This window comes from Moschus berezovskii, chromosome 5 (assembly GCF_049115385.1).
Source record: "Moschus berezovskii isolate FMDL1 chromosome 5, NW_MosBer_1.0, whole genome shotgun sequence".
Taxonomy (NCBI): domain Eukaryota; kingdom Metazoa; phylum Chordata; class Mammalia; order Artiodactyla; family Moschidae; genus Moschus; species Moschus berezovskii.
In genome coordinates, this window is record NC_142464.1 from 23,151,025 (window position 1) to 23,167,970 (window position 16,946).

Genomic DNA, 16,946 nt, shown 5'->3' on the forward strand with positions numbered 1-16,946 from the left:
TCCTGGCACTTAAAAAACGTTACCATTTTACTAGGGTATGTGTTTTTGACGGTAACAGCACAGATATTCAGTTCAGTTCAGTTCAGTTCAGTCGCTCAGTCATGTCCGACTCTCCGCGACCCCATGAATCACAGCACGCCAGGCCTCCCTGTCCATCACCAACTCCCGGAGTTCACTCAAACTCATGTCCACAGAGTCGGTGATGCCATCCAGCCATCTCATTCTCTGTCGTCCCCTTCTCCTCCCGCCCCCAACCTTTCCCAGCATCAGAGTCTTTTCCAGCGAGTCAACTCGTCACATGAGGTGGCCAAAGTATTGCAGTTTCAGCTTTAGCATCAGTCCCTCCAATGAACATCCAGGATTGATCTCCTCTAGAATGGACTGGTTGGATCTCCTTGCAGTATAAGGGACTCTCAATAGATATTAAAATGTCACAATTTCTGCCCTTCAGGTAGCTTAGAGTGAAAGTGAAAGTCATTCAGTTGTGTCTTGCTCTTTGAGACCCCATGGACTATACAGTCCATGGAATTCTCTAGGCCAGAATACTGGAGTGGGTAGCCTTTCCCTTCTCCAGGGGATCTTCCCAACCCAGGGATCGAAGTCAGGTGTCCTGCATTGCGGGCAGATTCTCTACCAGCTGAGCCACAAGGGAAGCCTAAGTATACTGGAGTGGGTAGCCTATCCCTTCTCCAGTGGATCTTCCTGACACAGGTATTGAACTGGGGTCTCCTGCATTGCAGGCGATTCTTTACCAACTGAGCTATCAGGAAAGTCCTAAGTCAGGCAGCTTAGAGAACATTCTTAAAAAATCAACTAAATTTAGTATGAACCTAAAACTGCTCTAAAAAATAGTCAACTTTAAAAAAACAAATCAACTAAGGAACAACTTTTTAACCCTCAGTGGAAAGAAACTTGCCCAGTAGTTGAAGCACATAATAAATGACTTGGGAATGTTTTTAAATGAAATTCTAGTTGCTGTAAGTTTAAGCTTCATGAATAGCAAAAGCCACAGTGCTTTCTGTCTTCTCCGTTATTGAGTTACAACTGATATATGACGTTGAATTAGTTTTCAGTGTATACCATAATGGTTTGATACGTGTATATGCTGTGAAATGATTACCACAGTAAGTTTGGTTCACATCCATGATCTCACATAGTTACAATTTTTTTCCTTGTGATGAGAACTTTTAAGACCGACTCTCTTAACAGCTTTCAAATATACCATAGAGTATTGTTAACTGCAGTCATCATGCAGAATAGTTTTCCTTTGCTTCTGAGCACTTGAAAAGGTTTTTCCTCTTCTCTTTGGGAAACAATTGTTGGTTCAGAGTCTAGAAAGACTGATATACCTCATTATCTTTCTGAAATGTGTAATCTTCCTAGCTAATAGACATCATTTTCTCAAATACCTGTCACTCAATATGACAATGAAAACCACAACCCTAAATGTTTATTTTAATCACCTTTACATTGAAACTGGGGAGAGAAATCAAAGCCGTTTTTATTTTTGTGTCAGATGTGTCTAAAGGAATTAGGTAGATGTATGTATGCTTCAAGATTTAGGTTTGGAGATGCTCATTTTTCTTAATTCTAATAAATACAATGATTTAGTCTCTGTTCCTGAGCTGAGGAATCACTTGAAACTTCTCCATCAAGTCTTAAATTTTCAGAGGTCTTTTACTCATTCATCAAATATTTAGTTGGTGTACCTAGCACCATGCTAGATATTCATTTCCACTGGTAATTTGCTTTTGCTTTCTTAGTAAAGAAAAGACTGAACATAAGAAAATTAGCCCTCTTGTGTCCCTGGGCCATAACACATGGAATTTTGACCCAGACAAGCTAACTTGTATAACTAGTTTAACATACTATGTACTTCTTGAGTATTATTGGATGGTTGGTTATATCCTCTCACAATCTGTATAATGTGTTGATTTTGTGTGTTTTACTTAGCAGTATCTCTTTTTTTATTTTGAGGGTGAACCTGGGTTGCCTGGAGCAGTAGGACAGAATGGAATACCAGGGCTAAAGGTTGGTACAAAGAAAACCAAGCAGAATCATTTGAGGCATGATTTTTCATGAAATTTTAAGCTGTTACAATTTTTTATATCCCACTGGTTTTACTTGGATGGAATCTTTTGTCAATAGTAAAATATGTTATAGTATAAAACTTTGTGACTATATAATAAATGATGTTCATGATTCTCATTATGTTAAAAACACAGAGTGTAGGATATGATTGTCTAAACTTTGACTTCTGGGATACTTAACATGAGAAAGCCTGTATTTCAGATATCACTGTTGTCATTTTACCACTTGATGAGTGCATTAAAACATAGGTCAGGTCCACACTACCAACGTTTGCATAATTTTTACAAGACATACTAAAGAAAATGTTTACAGTGCCATTGTGACTTTCCCTTCAGATTTGGCCACCTCTAAAACTTACATAACCCAACAAGTTAATCAAATGAAAAGCATAATAAAAATGTAGCATGTTTGAAATTTAAAAATGGATGTAGTCTGCATTACTAAATAGGGAAAAAATGTAGTGGAGATTTGGGGGGTGATTCCAGATTTCCTTCGTTTCTGAAGAACAAATGAATCTGTTAAATATAAAAAGGTTGGTGACAGTTTAGTTTAAACCAGATAGGCAGACAAATCCCAAATCCTTTGATGAGTGACCATCCCTTGAAGTACAGAACTAATGTCTAATCCCATCAGCTGTGCTGCTGTGTATCCATACCCACAGATGCCCGTCAGCTGATTTTACAGATCACATTGCTATTGACAGGCGCCTAGAACAGACCTAAAATTTATAGACCTGTCCTTTGTCCTGCAGGAGAAGAAAGAAAATATTCCTTGTGGGACTACAGCCATTTTCCTGTCTTCTTTCCTCTCTAGCTCCATGCTAAAAAGTCAAATGATAGGAGTTAATGCTTAATGCTTGTTCTCAGTACTGTTCTTCTGTTGCCTAGCAACCATCAGGATGGCTGTTAAGCAGTGAAAGGTAACCAGAAATTCAAAAAGCCAAAGGGTCTGGCCAAGTTTCAGGGAGTGAAAGGAGTGTTGCCTTCAAAATGACTTCAAGAGTGCATTAAGAGTTTTAAAAAATGCAATAACCACCTTAAAAATAATTTTTAAAGCAGTGTGACCTTATTGCAACACCTTCTCAAGCTTTTCTTAAGAAAGATATTATTGTAATGTGTGCGATTTGCTATAGATTTACTCTCTGATTCTGTTCCCCGTCTCTTCCTGGGTAAAATGAAAATGAGATTCTTTTCAGAACACAGTTTTGCATTTTAGTCTTTATATTTTGCCATGATCATCATTTTTGCGTAAAGACATCTCTCCTAAACTCACTTAGATTCTGTCTCAATCTAGTATCTTTTCTGAAAAAACTGACTTCTAAAGTACACCTGGTTTAGAACACGGTGGTTAACAACAGATTGAAGAGCATTCATGACATTGTGAAAGGGTCCAAGTTCAGGCCTTAGTCATGTCAGGGCAAGATATTCTGGCGAACTAAACTGGTACTCCAGACCCCAGAAATAATCCATGCACCAGGGGGTGCCTTGAATGAAAGATTTCACGGACAATGCTAGCTTACCTTACTGAGTCTGAGTCTGTTCGGAATAAGATGTCATAATCTCAGAATTGCTTCAATATTGCTCTCCTTAGTACCCTAAAAGCCAGGCTTTGCTGATCATCTTAAATCTCTCTCTTTAATCTTCAAAAGAAAAAGAATTAAGGTGACATTTGCTATTGATATCCATATTCAATTTTCCAGGAAATTCATCATTTGCTTTTAGAAAGCAACTATATACTGGCAAAATAGAAAATATCGCATGTAATTTAACTAGTATGCTCAATATTTGATTTTGTTTGATGTTGCTTAATTAGGTGTTTCATAATTTAATGTGTCACTCGCTCTTTGTTCTTTTGTGCAGGGAGAACCTGGAGAACAAGGAGTAAAGGTGAGATGATTCTGCCTGTTTTTAATCTCCTCCCCCCAAGAGGTGCCAAACTCAACTGCATTTATATCTGGGCGGACAGATAAGCACAGGCATACAAGTGTATCTTGGAGACATTGCAGGTTCCATTCCACAGCACTGCGATAAAGTGTATATTGCAATAAAATGAATCACGTGAACTTTTGGTTTCTCAGAGCATGTAAAAGTTATGCTATACTGTAATCCTCTAACAGTTCAATGGCATTATAACTCAAAAACAGTATGCATATCTTAATTGAAAAATGATGCTGTTAGAAAAATGGTGCCTTTTGTCTTGCTTGACACATGGTTGCCACAAATCTTCAATTTGTAAAAAATGCGGTGTCTTCAAAGTGCAATAAAGCAAAGCACAATAAACAAGCTACGCCTAGATACAGATGTAGATAGATATACCGGCCACTGTTTCAAACTGCTAATTAATGGAAGGAGAAAGTAGTGTAATTCTTATGTATGTTCAGAAGTTTGGGAAAAAAGATTTAAAGAAAGGAGAAAGGAGCAAATTTAAACATTCTGTCAGGCTTTAAAATGGCTTTCAAAAACCTCTAGGACTGCAAAATTTCTGTTCTACCTATTTGCCAATGCCATTCCAGTACTGTTCTAAGCATCCATACCTCTATTACTTCTTAGGTCACTAGGTTAAAGGGATACAGATGTTTACCTGCAGCAAACATACTGAAAGTTGTCCCACAAAGAATTCCCATAAAAACCTAAAAAGAGAAACAAAAGGGGAAGCAGGGTGCGAATGTTAAACTTCTCTCAGACAGACATCCTTCTTCCCACTTTGGGGAATGCTCTAACGCTATGTGCTTTACCAGTGTTTAGACGTGTGTTGTCTGTGTAGGCAATTACCAAGATATCATATGATGTTCTTCATAAGTGATATAATCTTTCTGACAAATCAGTATCATCACCACTAATCCCAAAAGAAATACATCTACAGATCCAGGAAGCTTTGTGAATTTTTGACTGTTGTAAAACAAAAATAAAAGAGATTGATTTAAGTGGAAGGTGAGCAAAGCAGAAGGGTGGCTTTTCTCAGTCAAACCCTTTGCCTCCTGACCACCCTGAACCAGTTTTCCTAGTAAGAAAGTTTGTTTTATTTGTTTTGTTTTTAAACAAAGGGATTTCCAAGCAATTTTTTAAAGCATGCTAACGGGCTGCCTATCAAAAGTCCTTCATAACTGATGATCAGTATATTTATTTGGCATCCAACCAGTTCATGGTAATTAACGTGAAATTAATTAGTCATCAGATGACTCTTTTGTGTAGAAAGTAAGGAGGGGAAAGCAGTAGTGCCAGCATGGTTCCAGGGGCTCATGGGATGAAATGGCTCAGACTCCTGGGCTCTGTGGTATACCCGCCTCCATAAAAGAATCCCCAAGCAGGTTAGCCTCATGCTTATTTGAAACAAGAAGAGAAACTGAAGAGAAAAAGTTAAAATCTCCCTCTCTCAACACCCCTCCTTCTCTCAAGGAGATCATTGTCAACAGCTTCTCTCTTATTTTTTGGAAAATGTTAAATGATAGAAACGGGACCTCCTATGGGAGACAGAAGGGTATTCTTATGGAATACAAGAACAATAATGCATTGTTATTGCTAATGGCCATCGTTAACAGCTTATGTTTTGTCAGCTCTAGTCCTAGTTGCCTTAGACACAGGAATTATTTCTTATAACCCCGTAAAATATTCTCGTCCTTATGTTGCACATGAGAAATTTGATGCAAATAAGATTTTCACTTGCCCAGTAGGTACTGGAGCTGGGCTAGGTCTCCGGCTACAAAGTCTATGATGTTTCCACTAGAACATGCTGTGTGACTTAAAGAATTCAGAATTTAGGACACAAAACATGGATAATGCACAAATGACTTGTTTTCTACTACATTGCTTTGTGGGTAGAAAGGAGATGTCGGTGACAAAACAGGCATAGGAGCTCTCAAAACTAACAAAGGAAACATAAACTCAAATTATTTTGCTGTGATTTTTGAAGATTTTCTAATAAGGTAAAATTTTTATTTATTTACTTTATTAAAACATTTATTTCTCAATGAAAAACATGTATGCCTAGATAAGTCAATATTCACTGCACAGTTTTGAGGTCTGTGTCATGCACTTTGAGAGCCTAGAGATTTGAGGTGGGCTTGAAGACAGAGTAGAATTTACATAGACAGAAGGGAAAGGAGAGGGCAGGAGTCCAGGAATCAGGAATGGGAAAAGAAGGAGACAGAAGGGATAAAGCAGAAAGCATATGGAGGGAATCAGGAGAAAGTCTTTGTTGGAGTGACTCTTTGAGCAGAGAAAACAGAAAGAGTTAAAGCAGCTGTAAGTGCCAGAATAAGCTATTAAAAGTCAGAGAAATTACTTTCTGTTAATATCATGGAATAGTTTAAAACTATTCAGTCATCTTCATTGTAATAAAGTTTATTTGGACGGGTTGATATCAGGCAGTTGGTCAAGTAAGGTACATTAGCTCTGTTGAACATTTACAACAGCTATTAATATATAGTGCCTCTGAAAGGAACTTAAAATAAGGAAAACTCAAAATAAGGACACTCATTGCTGAGTATCACCACTATGTTTTCATATATTTCTTTTCTCCCCACTTAGGGCGATGCTGGAGAGAATGGCCCCAAAGGTGACACAGGCGAAAAGGTACAGTATTTTTTAAAAATAGGAGAGCATGCATATGAGCAAGAATATTATTTCATTTACATGAAATGGGAGATTTTGAGAAAGTTGAGAGATCATAGCTTAATATGACAAGATCAGAGATAATTTTACAAGATTAGAAAGCATTTAAATATTTAATTGATAAGAGGTGATTAGTCTACAAATTCCTAGTTACAAATTTAAATATTTTAAAAGTAAAATGGTACGTCAAAAATTCTAGAAAATGTGTAGTTGGGTTTCTAGTAATATGACTCAAGACAAAAACACCCCACTATTTATGTATAAATAGAGCACTCCCTTTATACACAGAGATGTAAAAATAGAGTTCCTAAAGTGATTCCATTTGTCCCAGTTTTAGGACAGAAGATTGCAGGACTGGGATGGGGTCTACGAGTTTGATGAAAGTTAGTGTCCCTTGCAGAGAAGGCAATGGCAAGCCACTCCAGTACTCTTGCCTAGAAAATCCCATGGATGGAGGAGCCTGGTAGGCTGCAGTCCGTGGGGTCGCTAAGGGTCAGACACGACTGAGCGACTTCACTTTCACTTTTCACTTTCCACTTTCACACATTGGAGAAGGAAATGGCAACCCACTCCAGTGTTCTTGCCTGGAGAATCCCAGGGATGGGGGAGCCTGGTGGGCTTCTGTCTATGGGGTCACACAGAGTCGGACATGACTGAAGTGACTTAGCAGCAGCAGCAGTGTCCCTTGATTAAAACCTCTAATGCAGTCTTGAAAATTTGCCTCAACTTAAAATGTACCAAACCTGAATATTTTATCAGCTTTCATATTGTCCTGTTTGTAAAAATTTAAATCGTTACTAGCATTTACATTTCAGTGATCTTTGTTTCATCTCCCTACCTCGTGTTTTTTTTTTCCCCCAGGCTATCACAGCTTTAGCTTGGTTTCTTACTTCAGAGACATCTCTGACATAGAAAGAAAATTTTTACTTCATTTGTGGTATATGTTAAGAATTGTGGAACGTGTGTGCTCAGTTGTGTCTGACTCTGTGACCTCAAGAACTGTAGCTGACCAGGCTCCTCTGTCCATGGGATTTCCAAGGCAAAAATACTAGAGTGGATTTGCCATTTCCTACTCCAGGCATCTTCCCAACCCAGGGATCAAACCCAAATCTCTTGCCTCTCCTGCATTGACAGGCAGGTTCTTTACCACTGCCACCACCTGGAAAGCCCAGATGAAAATGGAATAGTCAGATTTAATTTAAATCAGGCTAATTGATGAGACAAAGAACAATTCATTTACGCTTGTAGTTGAGAATAAGAATGGTCTAATTTGAAAATTATTACTGTACAGATGGATAATTGTTAGTCATAAAGCCATACCCATAAAATAAAGAGAAATTTGTCTTTCTTATTCTTATAAATATTAATATAAATATGGCATGGGTTGTAGGGATAGATTAATGATAGTGTCACTGAGTAGCAATTGTGTTTGTATTCAAGGGGTAGTCTAGAAGTTCCCTGGCACCAGATGGCTCAGTGGTGAAGAACCCGCCTGCCAACGCAGGAGACACCAGAGACACGGGTTCGATCCCTGGGTTGGGAAGATCCGCTTGAGTAGGAAATGGCAATCTGCTCCAGTATTCTTGCCTGGGAAATTCCATGGGCAGAAGAATCTGGTGGGTTACGGTCCATGGGGTCACAAAGAGTCGGACACAACTGAGCACACACACAGTCTAAATGTTAGGATAGGCTCTCAGTTTCTTGCAGACCAGGGTTTCTTAACCTCAGCACTACTGACATCCAGGGCTGGATAATCCTCCATGGGGTAAATGTCGGATGTTCAGCATCATTCCTGGCCTCTCCCACTAGATGCCGATAGCATTCCCAAGTTGTGACAACCAACCTTGTCTCCAGAGCTTTCCAGTTGTCCCCTGGGGAACAAAATTGTCCTGCACTGAGAACCACTGCTGTAACCCATTTTATTATCTGTCAGATTCAAGTATCACACTGCAATCCACCACAACCTGAGTATGTTTTAATACTAATGAGATCAATGATATACCTCTATGACTTTTTGAAGTAAAAATTTCAACCCCCAGATATATAAACATGGATATTATATTTAACTTTTTGTTTTGCTTAAAAGCAGAGGTCAGCAAACTTTCCCTGTAAAGGACCAGAAAATGAATCCTTTAGTTTTTGTGGGCCATATGGTGTCTGTCACAACTACTCAACTCTGTCATCAGAGCGTGAGAGCAACCGTAGACAATATGTATACTGATGAGAGTGGCTCTATTCCAATAAAACTTTATTTCTGGACACTGAAATGTTAATTTCATGTGCTTTTCACATGTTGCGAAATATTATTCTTTTGACTTTTTTTAACCATTTAAAATGCAAAACCCATTCTTAGGTCTTGGGCCACACAGAAACAGGTGGCTAGCTGCATTTGGCCCTCAGGCCATAGCTGCCCACCTCTGCTTAAAGAAAGGAAATCTAAACGGAGAGCAGTTTCTTCAAGTGAAAACAATCTATGCCAAGTCTGAGCTACGCCTATGTGGATTTATGTAGAGAGGTTTAAGCTTTAGAAGATGTATTTTTAGAGCTTCATATTTTGAATGTAGGCCAATAATTATTTCTTTAATCACACATTTTTAAAATTTAACATTGTAATACTAAAGCAACTTTTTTACTTTGTAAAGGCTAAATTCATCTCAAAGGAATACTGTTCTTATTTTTTATATTAATGCAAATCACTTACCATACTGACTCACACATAGTAAACTCTCAATAAATGTTAGCTTTCTTACCACATGGAAATGGAAATCAACTAGATTGGTTATTTTTCTTTTTTATCAAAAAGTTTTATTAGTCAACTGAAATTAGGTACAAGAAATGCTTCAGTTGAAATGGAAATCATTTCTATAAACTTTCAATGAGTCTAAACAGAGGGTTGTAAATAGGAATATGTAACATATAATATGTAATCTGACCTGTAGCATTCATTCCCAAGAATGCTGTAATTGAAATATAATTTTTGATGTGTTTTTTAAACATTTCCTGCTTCTGTCATATAATTTGTTTCCAGCATGTTAGAAACACTCTTCTCACGGCCTTTGGGTTCAGTATGTGAAACTCATTCATCATTTACCAAGTTTGAGATGTAAAATCAAAAAATGCTTCTTTTCTGCCATTGATGTAGTAAATTACATCATCGGCTGATTCACTTTAATAGAATATTTTTCCCTTTGATCCAACTCAGTGCCTTTGGATGGTAAAGCAATCTAAACCTTTCCAGACTGGTCATCTGGAAATGCTGTGGGACTGCTAAAAACCTCTGGACTGGGTTTTCTCTGTGGCCAGCAGCTACGATGCACTCTGGACTTAAGAATGACCTGCCAAAGACTGATTTTAATCATACGTGGAGTTACTGTGGGAAGGTTAGGTTCTGCTCTTGGAGTGTTAACCTCACCAACTAACTTAGAAATGGATTTCTTATCATTTATTCCCACACTTGAAAGTAAATGTTGGTGCATTTAAGTCACTTCAGTCATCTCTGACTCTTTGCAACCCTGTGGACTGTAGCCCACCAGGCTCCTCTGCCCATGGGATTCTCCAGGCAAGAATACTGGAGTGGGTTGGCATGCCCTCCTCCAGGGGATCTTTCCAACAGGGATCAAACCTGCATCTCTTGGGTCTCCTGCATTGGCAGGCAGATTCTATACATATATACCAGTGATTACCGTAGTCCATTGGTATCCCCAGGGGATTGATTCCAGGCTCCTTGAAGATATCAAAATCCTCGGATGTCCCCTATTTAAAGTGGGGTAGAATTTTCCTATAACCCATGAACTTTCTCCCATTTTCAGTTGACCCTTTATCAATGTGGGCCTTAGGGGTACTGGGACTCTGCCACATTTGAAAATTAGGATGTAATTTATAAAAGGCCCTCCTTCTACATGGTTCCTTCATATCCCCATTTCCTCCATATTGTGGTTCTGCATCTGCCAAATTCAACCAACTGCAGATTGTGTGGTACTACAATATTTACTGTAGATGGTTTTGAAAAAAAATCCACATACAAATGGACTTTTGCAGTTTAAACTCATGCCATTCAAAGGTCAACTGTACTTTAGAAAGCATCTCTAGATCACTTATAATACCTAATAGTATGTAAACAGTTGCCAGGGACCCAGGAATTCAAGTTTTGCTTTTTGGAATTTCCTGTAATTTTTTTTCCCCAAATGTTTTTGATCTGAGGTTGGGTGAATCCACAGATGCAGAACCCAGGGATATGGAGGGGCACCTGTATTGTGAGCACAGAACAATGACAAGGTTTGAAACTCTGTCTCCCTCTCTCCTAGTATCCCTGCATCCAGAACATGGCTGGCCCAAAACCGATGCTCAATAAATACTTATTGAATGAATTAATGACTGATAGAAATGTCCCCACATTCATGTCATTTATCTACATATCAGTGTCGTGTTTAAAAATAATCACAGCCCAAAACAGAAACTTTCTGTACTTAAATGATTGATTTGTTGTTGTTGTTCAGTCCCTAAGTCGTGTCCGACTGTGACTCCATGGACTGCAACACGCTAGGTTCCCCTGTCTCCCCGAGTTTGCTCAGATTCATGTCCACTGAGTCAGTGATGCTATCTAACGATCTCATCTCTGCCACCCCCTTCTCCTTTTGCCTTCAATCTTTCCCAGCATCAAGGTCTTTTCCATCAGGGTCTTGTAATGATCAATAGCAAAATCAAATTCATTTACCTCAAGTATCTTCTAAAAGTATTTTTCGTTTTATGATTTACCCTGTAGATTTACCCTTTCATTTCAAAACCAACGGATTTATGAAGCTAAGAGTATACTTAGAGAGACACAGTTGGGTGTTTTTCCTACTTTAATCCCGTATTCATCTTCACTTTTAGAGGAAAGAGGATTATAAACACTGTTTTATTTTCACTACTTGCAGCATCATCCTTTAAAATGTTTAACTTAGAAATGTCTTACAGCAGTAGCCTTACCACTTCCTAAAAGTTATAAAAATTCCTTGAGATTTCGCAGTTCTAATTTTTGAAAAGAAAATTGAAATATCACTTATAGTTGTCCATCAAACGAAACTACTCCAATGTCCACAAATAATTCAGCCTTTCAGGAAACTGACCTTTTCTTCATATTCCCTTTCTCTGAGAACTAAATCTAGCCCTTATTCTCATTAGTGGATTATCTAGTCACTTTCTGCCTTCAATGCTGTAGACCCGGGTTCAATCCCTGGGTTGGGAAGATCCCCTGGAGAAGGGAAAGGCTACCCAGTCCAGTATTCTGGCCTGGAGAATTCCATGGACTGTATAGTTCATGGAGTCGCAAAGAGTCGGACACGGCTGAGCGACTTTCACTTTCACTTTCTATTAAAACACTGGAATGAAAAAGTTTTTATTTACAGTTAGTATAAGCAATTTCCTTTTATTTACAAGTTTACAACAACCATTATGCCTTGTTGTCAAAATGAGATAAACCAGTAATTCTTCTCTTATTCTAATTTTAAAAAGCACATGGCAATAGCATTTAAGAAGTCCAGCTAACTTGAGCACTTAGCCTCAAGTTGCTTCAATATCCTCATCTATTGAGAGTAATAATATCTGTCCTATCTCTTGGGAGTGTTGTGAGGTAAAAATGAGATGAAAAAAAGGGACTTAGCAAAGTCAAACTTGCTTTTATGAATACAAAGGTCTTATTGTGCAAACTATTGCGGCCCTGACTCACTGGTGTTGATGGCTCTCAGATTTGATTTAGTAGAAATAGAAATAAGTACTATTTTATTAACCACGTTTATTTCACTTCCCATTCAGAGCTCAATTCAGTGTTAATGTTGGGGAAAAGAGACCAGTATCATTTTACAGTAAGACAGTATTTGGGGTCCTCTTCTATATGTTTCATCATGTTTTAATTTTTCCTTGAGTAATAGTAACTACAAGTGTCAAAGAAACTCATATGTTTCCTCAAATAAGCTAATTTATTATTTCATTCTCCTTCCTAAGCTTTTTTTTTTCTTCCTCAAGATTTTTGTGTTTTCCATTTTGATTCTTGACTATTGACCTGCTGGAAAACATTCTTTCTGAGATATGTTCATTCATTCACTATATATGTATCCAGCATATTTTAGTTAGACACTGAATAAAAATAGGTACTGAGCCTGCCCACATGTAGCTGATCTTCTAATGGAGGAGCAAAGAAAGACTTGGCAGAAAACATACACACATAATCCATAGGCAGTGAGCGCGCAGGGCACGCAGAGATGCTGCGGAGTGAGATGTGGATATGAGGGGCGAGTGTCTAGGGTGGTCGGTGAGGAGTTGAGGTGAAGCCAGCCACTTAAGACTTGAACAGACAATCTGCCAGCCGTGGGAAGATAAGGCAGCGACTGAGGAGGGGAGCAAGTACCTCATGTAAGGAGGCCTGAGGTTTACCTCTTCTCTAGAAGAGACTGATGCGCAGCTCTAGAACGAGGAGGTAGACCCTGGCACTCTGTGGGCACTTGCACAGAGAGATCAGCCGAGGAGACCCCAGTAGGCGTCTCTCTCCTTGTGGCTCTTTCTGTTTTCTTAACAGTCATCGTCTACCTTTGCTTCCTTTTGTTTTCCCTGTAGCGTGTTCATGAAAGAGAGGACCAGAAGGAGCCTGGAAAGGTTAAACCTTTGCCTGGCATCACCTCAGAAATAAGCAACATCCCAAGCACCCCCTGAGTTCTCTCCCAGCAGTGTCTATCTGCCCATGGAGAGCAGATTTGCCTTAGGAATGTAGTCACCCTGCATGAAATCCAGATGGAATACAATGCCTTTTAGAAAACCAGATTCTATCTCAAGATTTCCTCTCAGATCTTCCGTGTGTCCCTGTCACCCACAAGTCATCCATCATCCTGTAAGTTTCCGGTGACCGTGTCACAATGAAATAAGTGTAGGGCTCGAAAAAACGTGCCAGTCCTAACTGTGGTGTGCTTCACGAGGAAAGCAAACTGACCGGCTCTGTGGCTTCTTCCAGCTCAACATCATTAACCCTTTGACTTCATCTGCTGAACCCTGACTTTCTAAAGACCGAAAGAGTTAGGGAACTCCTAGCAAATGATAACCAATGACATTAATACGTTCCAGAAATGGAGAAAAGTAAACTTCCAGATCGGCTAGTGTATGGCTTTAGAATACAACTGTAGCACTCTATCAGGGGAAGAGGTTCATATTCATATATTTCTATTTATTTCAAGGAATGTAGTCCTCATGCATTTTGCATTCAAAGTAGTTTTGAAAGTATATTGTTGGTCTTGGAAATTATCGGCGTCTTCACAGCCATATGGATACAGATTCTTGGGGAGCATAGTGTGACCCATTAGCTGGGGCATTTCCCTCAGGCGCTCCTGTCAAAAACAGCTTTCTGTGTGTTTGTGTTTCCTCTTCTCATAACTTGTAGAATAATCTCTCCTGGGTTTCATTTTAGGGTGACCCAGGATCGTCTGCTGCAGGAATTAAGGTAAGTATATGCTTGCAAGTGTTTGTACCCCAAGAGTTACAGTTTTGACTTTTGTATGTCTCTTATTTCTCTTCTCTTTTACCAATTTGGATGGTTCTATCTCTGTTTCTATTCTCCTGCGATAATTGGCTTCCAAACACAACATGGAGTATCTGCTGGAAGTCTAATAAAGGCTTAAACAATCCCTTTCTGATTGGTTTTAATGGAAATGTGGATTTTCACATAAGCTTTAGATATAATCAAAGCAGAAAAAAAGTTCCTAAGTCTAGTAATATAGAGAGTAATAGAATGAAATGCATGTGTCATCAGGGAGGCTGAAAGTGTCAGGGGTCTAAGGGCTCTGGGAAGTTCTTTTAAGACTGCCTTTTCCATCTTTGGTTTTCTTTGGCCAGGGAGAACCCGGAGAATCTGGTCGTCCAGGGCAAAAGGTAATATCCCTATTCCAGTGTGGTTTTAGTACTAGTTTATAGACAGCATTTGACCATGGCTACTATCCACTGTGTACTATGAGAACAATTATTGAAAATGATGCTGTTTTCATGTTTTGTATGCAGTTATTGTTTTTCATTTTAAAAGGCAAAAGTACAAACACATTCTGTACACGTGAAAGGAAGTTTTATGAACTAAACTCTGCATGTACTGAGCTGTTTAAGACTAACAAGGATCATCTGGGTTGGAATGCTAACAGCTTATCTTGCATGTTTAAAGATACTCTGCATGTTTCTATCTTTCACGAGAAGAAATGAATATTTATTAAACTGTGTCAGTAGGGGATGATGGACAGTTCTTTTAAGATTATATTCCTTTCCTCTCATTTCAGATACTTCCCAGCTGATAGTTTTTTATGTGAATAATATCTACCTAAGCAATGAATGTTATGTTGTACAAAGAGATTTGTTCATGAACTAAATTTTAGTTGGAGGCACTAGCCAAACCACTTTAACCAATAGGTAGTCACATACATTATTTTTTTTTATCATTTGTGCCTCACTTTAGTGATAAATTAGAGGACATGCAGTGTTTTATTCTCATTTGAGTCTGAAGCTGGAAACAACTGTTAGTAGTTTATCGTCTAAGCATCTGGATATCAATGCCCAGTGCAGATTTTAGATAACACATGTAGCTAACAAGTAAATGTGAATTCCACACTAGGTTCAATCTCCTAAGATCATGACTCTGCCTTTGTCTAGCAGTAACTGATATTATAGAGAAAAAACCTGAATAGAGACATAGAATATACCTCATTAGTATAAAGAGAAAGAATAAATCCCATTGTAGTAGTTTGGAATCTTAAAACATAACATTAAAAACTATTCCCACATTCTTGAAGTTATTGAGAGGATCATTGCTTTGTTTAAACACTTAGGATTAAAGTGTTTTTTGAGAAGGTCTTTCACCTCTTTTAATATTTCCCCAATTTAAAAATAGGTTTTTCTCTTGAAATTAAGAATCTGAGAGAAATGATTCATTAAGCCTAGTTTTAGATAAACTTGAGACTTTTCTGAAAAGCCCAGCAGAACGCTGCAAATTTTTCTGTCCAAAGCCTAAAATTTCCTGCTGATTCTTTATGTAAGAAATTTGAAATTAGTTATGTCACAGAGATCCATGATCTGTTTTGGTGTGAAAGAGCATCTGACTTTCTCTAATGAACTAATTTTAAGTTCCTTAGTCTTTAAAAATTGAAGGCTAAATTTAAACTGCTCTCCAAATCTGTGATAAGGTAAACAAAATGTCTGCAAAACTGGTATGTCTTTTTAAAACACAAAATAAATTTGCTATAATTTCATATAGGTTTCACTATTTTCAGAGTAGAAGATCCAAATTGATTTTCAATTGGTTAATGAAACAGTGCCTTATCATGATTATTTAAAAATACATTTTAGATTCATTTCTGGAAGTTTGTAGGTTTACTTATGGAAACATTGGCTTTTCTTTGCATTTTATTTAAAACCTATTTCAAATTATATTGAAAGAATTAGATTATATCTGAATGAATATGTGTATGAATATTACAACTCATCTGAATGAAAATGTGCCCTGAAATGAGCAATATCTTTTTCATTAATATTTAGGCCAGATTCTACCCTTTGATGCAATATCAGTTTCCCACAATATTTATGACTTCCTTTGTTTAATATCTGAATTCGGCAATACTTACTCCAACATTGATTTAAAAGTAGAGTGTTCCCATGCTTCCTGGTTGCTTAGGTTGGAAAATGACAAACAGAACTGAGTACAGAAGCCATTCAAGGACTCTTCAACCACATTTGTCTCACCACTGTAGAACTGTGTTGTGGGTTCTTTGATGTTTAAGCTTCTGCTTTGGGGATGTTCTCAGAAAGTAGAGGATATCCTGACAGAATTGAAGTGCATTGATTAGTTCTCCCCTTTCTGGTATTTTGCAATATGAAAGTTTGTTTTTCAGTAATGTAGGAATGATTTCATTTCAGTTTTTTTTTTTTCTTTTATAAACTCAACAGGATAGTCTGTGATTGATATGTGAGTTAGGGTATATATATTATAAGGTGAGTGTGTAGATTTATGAAATAGGCATTGTGTTTAATCACATGATTTTTTCCTTCCTAACTTCTCCACATCTTTTTGAAATATATATACTTTTTAGTTTTAAAGGAGTGAAAATGCTTGTTGCTCCATTGAAAGGGACCAGCACAGTAGAAGTATATCTAGAAACACCAGGCATTGTCACAGGGACATGGGGTGAAAGCAGAGAACTGACTTATCAGTAGACTAGGTCTCCAATAATGGAGAATAAAGAATGA

The 16,946-nt window shown here is 38.0% G+C and overlaps 1 protein-coding gene and 1 long non-coding RNA gene across 2 annotated transcripts in view; one reads left to right on the forward strand and one right to left on the reverse strand.

Annotated features, from left to right (window-relative positions):
• LOC129561711 (uncharacterized) overlaps nucleotides 1–16,946 on the forward strand; it is a 66,225-nt gene that overhangs the window by 21,392 nt on the left and 27,887 nt on the right. The window contains exons 2-6 of the mRNA XM_088836181.1: nucleotides 1,978–2,031; nucleotides 3,951–3,977; nucleotides 6,618–6,662; nucleotides 14,134–14,166; nucleotides 14,559–14,594. Coding sequence (XP_088692307.1) covers nucleotides 1,978–2,031; nucleotides 3,951–3,977; nucleotides 6,618–6,662; nucleotides 14,134–14,166; nucleotides 14,559–14,594 — 195 coding nt within the window. The remainder of the gene's footprint in view (nucleotides 1–1,977; nucleotides 2,032–3,950; nucleotides 3,978–6,617; nucleotides 6,663–14,133; nucleotides 14,167–14,558; nucleotides 14,595–16,946) is intronic.
• LOC129562195 (uncharacterized) overlaps nucleotides 10,889–16,946 on the reverse strand; it is a 126,422-nt gene continuing 120,364 nt past the window's right edge. The window contains exon 9 of the long non-coding RNA XR_016037411.1: nucleotides 10,889–16,519. This is a non-coding gene — a long non-coding RNA (uncharacterized LOC129562195). The remainder of the gene's footprint in view (nucleotides 16,520–16,946) is intronic.